Source organism: Colobus angolensis, unplaced genomic scaffold (genome assembly GCF_000951035.1).
Source record: "Colobus angolensis palliatus isolate OR3802 unplaced genomic scaffold, Cang.pa_1.0 Scaffold295, whole genome shotgun sequence".
In the NCBI taxonomy this organism is placed as follows: Eukaryota; Metazoa; Chordata; class Mammalia; order Primates; family Cercopithecidae; genus Colobus; species Colobus angolensis.
The window spans coordinates 1,768,630-1,772,121 of NW_012116210.1; the positions used below are offsets into that span (position 1 = coordinate 1,768,630).

The window sequence follows — 3,492 nt, forward strand, 5'->3', positions numbered from 1 at the left end:
ACACGGTGCCTGGCACATGGGAGATGCTAAGCTGCGGCTGTTGAAATTCACACTGTAGTTGAAATTCACAGTGTAGTAGAGACTCCATATGTTTAAAGACACAGAGTGACACTCTAGCAAGCAGGCCCCAGCAAGGGAAGTACATGTGTGAATATAACCCAGAGCAGAATTAAAGATGGAACGTGACCTGGTTTTGTAGGATTTGAAAGTTGGGTAAAGACTTGTTCTGGCTTTCAGATGCACAATTGCCAGGTGTGTAAAACCACCCCTAATCCTCTGGTGGAAACAGTGTGTGTGGTGGGGGGTCTCGGGAATCCAGAGCAATGGCCCAGCCTGGAGTTGGGAGATCTCAGAGGCTGTATCACTCGGGCAAAGCTAGATCATGGTGCAGGAAGAAACAACCCCCAAATCTCAGCGGCTTAAACAACAAAGGTTTATTTCTTGCTCACTACATATCCATTGCGGGTTGGTGGGTGGGAGTGGGGATTCTGCTCATCACTTAGGACCCCAGGCTGGCAGAGGAGGGCTTCAACTGGAGAGCTGCTTCTATGTGGCAACCTGTACCCAGGCTCTCAAAGCTTCTGCCCGGAAGTGACCCTCAGCCATTCTGCTCATGCTCCACTCGCCAGGGCAGCCCCGACCTAACCTCCCAGCAGGCAGCGCATCACACGTTACAGGTGCCCAGGAGAGGAGAAACTGCATCTTTGTCAATAAAGATGACCACGGAGGGGAGACTGCTGATGGGGGGTGGTCAGGAGTAGGGGTGCTTGTTCCTGCCTGCAGGTTCTCCCCTATCTCCCAGGACTGAGCTCGACACAGGCACAGGCTGAGGCCTTTGGAAAGCTGGGCTTGGGGGCTTCTATGACCTGGCAAGCGTTGCCTTCCTGAAACTTTCTCAGCAGATGGTGAAATCCAATTTGGAATGCTCAGCCGGGCCCGGCCATTCTAACCTCATCTCAGCCATCAGCTGTGAAACCACAGGGTCAGGGCTGGGGTTGAGAAAGCCACCAGGAACCAAAGCGTTGTTGTTTTGTTTTTGTTTTATTTTGTTTACTTTCAGGAACTAAGGAGAAGAAAAGTGAAGGACAGGAATACAATAATTAATAATAATAATAATAATAATAATAAAAGAAACTGGAAGCCAAGATGCCCCTGACCATGCTGGGAGCAGTGGAGAATTGGAACAGAAGGATGGATGGGCAGAGGGGACTGGGGAGGATGCCACAAGCCATCAGGGGTCAGAGGCCACCAGGAGGAAGAGTGCTGTGCTCTCGGCCCTCCACAGCGAAGGCTGAGCTTTCCAGCCGAAAACTGACAAAGGAGGAGAGGGCCTAGAAACAGGAGAAGGATGTGGAGTTGGCACCTGCTTCCCTCTGACTGCCCAGCCTGGATCACATACCACTGACCCCGCTATCACACCTAAGGTGCAGGGTTAACTGTTACTTTCTCTGGGAAGTGTCCCTGATGTTCCACTCAAAACACGGCTGGCCACCCCTCCTCTATGCTCTCTTTTTTCTTTTTCCCTGTGATGGAGTCGTGTTTTGTTGCCCAGGCTGGAGTGCAGTGGCACAATCTCAGCTCATTGCAACCTCCACTTCCTGGGTTCAAGCAATTCTCCTGTCTCAGCCTCCCGAGTAGGGGGGACTACAGGTGCATGCCACTATGCCCAGCTAATTTTTGTATTTTTAGTAGAGATGGGGTATCACCATATTGGTTCAGGCTGGTCTCGAGACCAGGTAATCCACCCGACCTCAGGTAATCCACCCATCTTGGCCTCCCAAAGTTCTGGGATTACAGGCATGAGCCACTATGCCTGGCCCCTCCTTTATGCTTTCTAAGCATCCTATATTTATTTGCACTCAGCTAGGCTATGCCCTTAGGACCTAGTACCACCACAGGAACAAAGACGGGCACTGTGAATTGAGAAGGAATGAATGATGGGGTTTGTGAGGTTCAGCATTTATTCCTCAGGAGGTGACCAGGCTGGTCAGAGGCACCCGGATCTGGGGACAGCTGAGCCCTCCCCGCTGCTCAAGACTGGCCTGGGCACTGCGGTGGGGGCAGTCCTGGCCCCTGACAACTCAAGCTCCTAGGTCCAGCCTAGACTCCAGGGACCTCCAGGCCAGCCCAAGGCTCTTTGAAGCAAGAATCTGAGTCTACTAAACTGTCTTGTCCCACTGGACCCCCCAGACTCCTCAGCTAGCTCCATCCCTGGTGGCTACAGCTTCAGATGGCCCCCCATACAACTCACAGATACGGGTTCCGGGGCCTCATCCCTAACTCATCAGGCCCAGGGATACCCTAGTATTAGCCTTTCCTAGGAGAAGGAGTTTGCCCAACTTTCCCGAAACATCCAGAACGTTCCCACACCTTCTCCTCAGTCTTGCTTTCCTGAATCTCTTGGGAGTGGACCATTCCTAGGCACTGGGAACCAGAGGTACCAACCTACCATCTACCTCTCAGTGCCTCGGATTACCCATTTGTAAAACTTGGGCTGCATTTCACGCTTCTTACAGAGTTTAGGGGGCCATTAATATTAAAGTCCTGGATGATCTCTGGAAGATAGGGGCTCCATTTTCATGATTTTGTCCTCTAGCTGCCCCACAACCTCCCTGGAACCTTCTGGAATGCGCTGCACAGGTCAAACTAGAGCAGGGAACCCAAGGACTGGTGGGGGCCGGCAAGTGGATGGCCTGGGGCCTGGGAACATTGAACCATGGCAATGACTGTGAGTGTCTTTTCAAAGGGAAGTGGCTCAACGCCACTTGCCTTATAGTGGGTCTTTGGGCCCCAGGGAGTGCCCAGCCCTGGGCCTGGGGAGGGCAGCAGGGGAAGGGACCTTCAGAAGTGAGGGGAGGCCTGCAGGAAGGGCCTCCAGGTGGGAGTCAGCCTCGGCACCAGGCCTAGCTGCTCCAGCTGCAGCCGAGTGGGCCTGTAGGCCCCCAGGTTGCTGTAGACGGCGGCGGGCAGGCCGTCGTGGGGCCGCGGGGAGAAGTGGGCCTGGGGACTCGGGGTTCCCCAAGGGCCGTGGTGGGGCTGGAACCGGGGCGGTGGAGGCGGGTGTGGGGCCGCGGGGCTGCCGGGCCCCGAAGACGCTGACACACTTCGGGTGCGGGGGTGGCTGCCCGCCGAGAGGCCGCTGAAGGGGTTGGAGGACGTGCAGTCACTGGCGGAGCCGCTGCTGCTGCTGAGGCGACCATTGGCGGGGGCTGCTCCGGTCGGGACGGGGGCGACCAGCCGCGGGGACTTCAGGCCCATCACGGGCTTGGAGGAGGCGTAGAGGTGGCGGAACTCCTCGTCAAACGGCTCCACCGCCTGGCCTGTGAACTTGGAGAGGATGTTCCTGTGCACGTGTCCGCAGAGCCAGGTGAAGCTGGAGGGGAAGAGGAGACAGTGAGGGAGGAGGAGGGAGGAGGAGGAGAGACGAGGGGGAGGGGAAACGGAGGAGGAGGGGAAGGGAGGGAGGAGGTGGAGGAAGGAGGGAGAGGGGAT

The 3,492-nt window shown here is 55.8% G+C and overlaps 1 protein-coding gene across 3 annotated transcripts in view; it reads right to left on the reverse strand.

The window, feature by feature from the left end:
* Positions 1-416: 416 nt before the first annotated feature.
* Positions 417-3,492, reverse strand: part of FAM83A (family with sequence similarity 83, member A) — a 36,214-nt gene continuing 33,138 nt past the window's right edge. For 2 of the 3 annotated variants that reach the window (XM_011949285.1, XM_011949284.1), the window contains one exon: positions 1,682-3,373. In XM_011949285.1, coding sequence (XP_011804675.1) covers positions 2,842-3,373 — 532 coding nt within the window. In that variant the 3' untranslated portion in view covers positions 1,682-2,841. Of the gene's footprint in view, positions 968-1,681; positions 3,374-3,492 lie in introns of those variants that run through there. The other variant, XM_011949286.1, reaches the window with a different exon arrangement.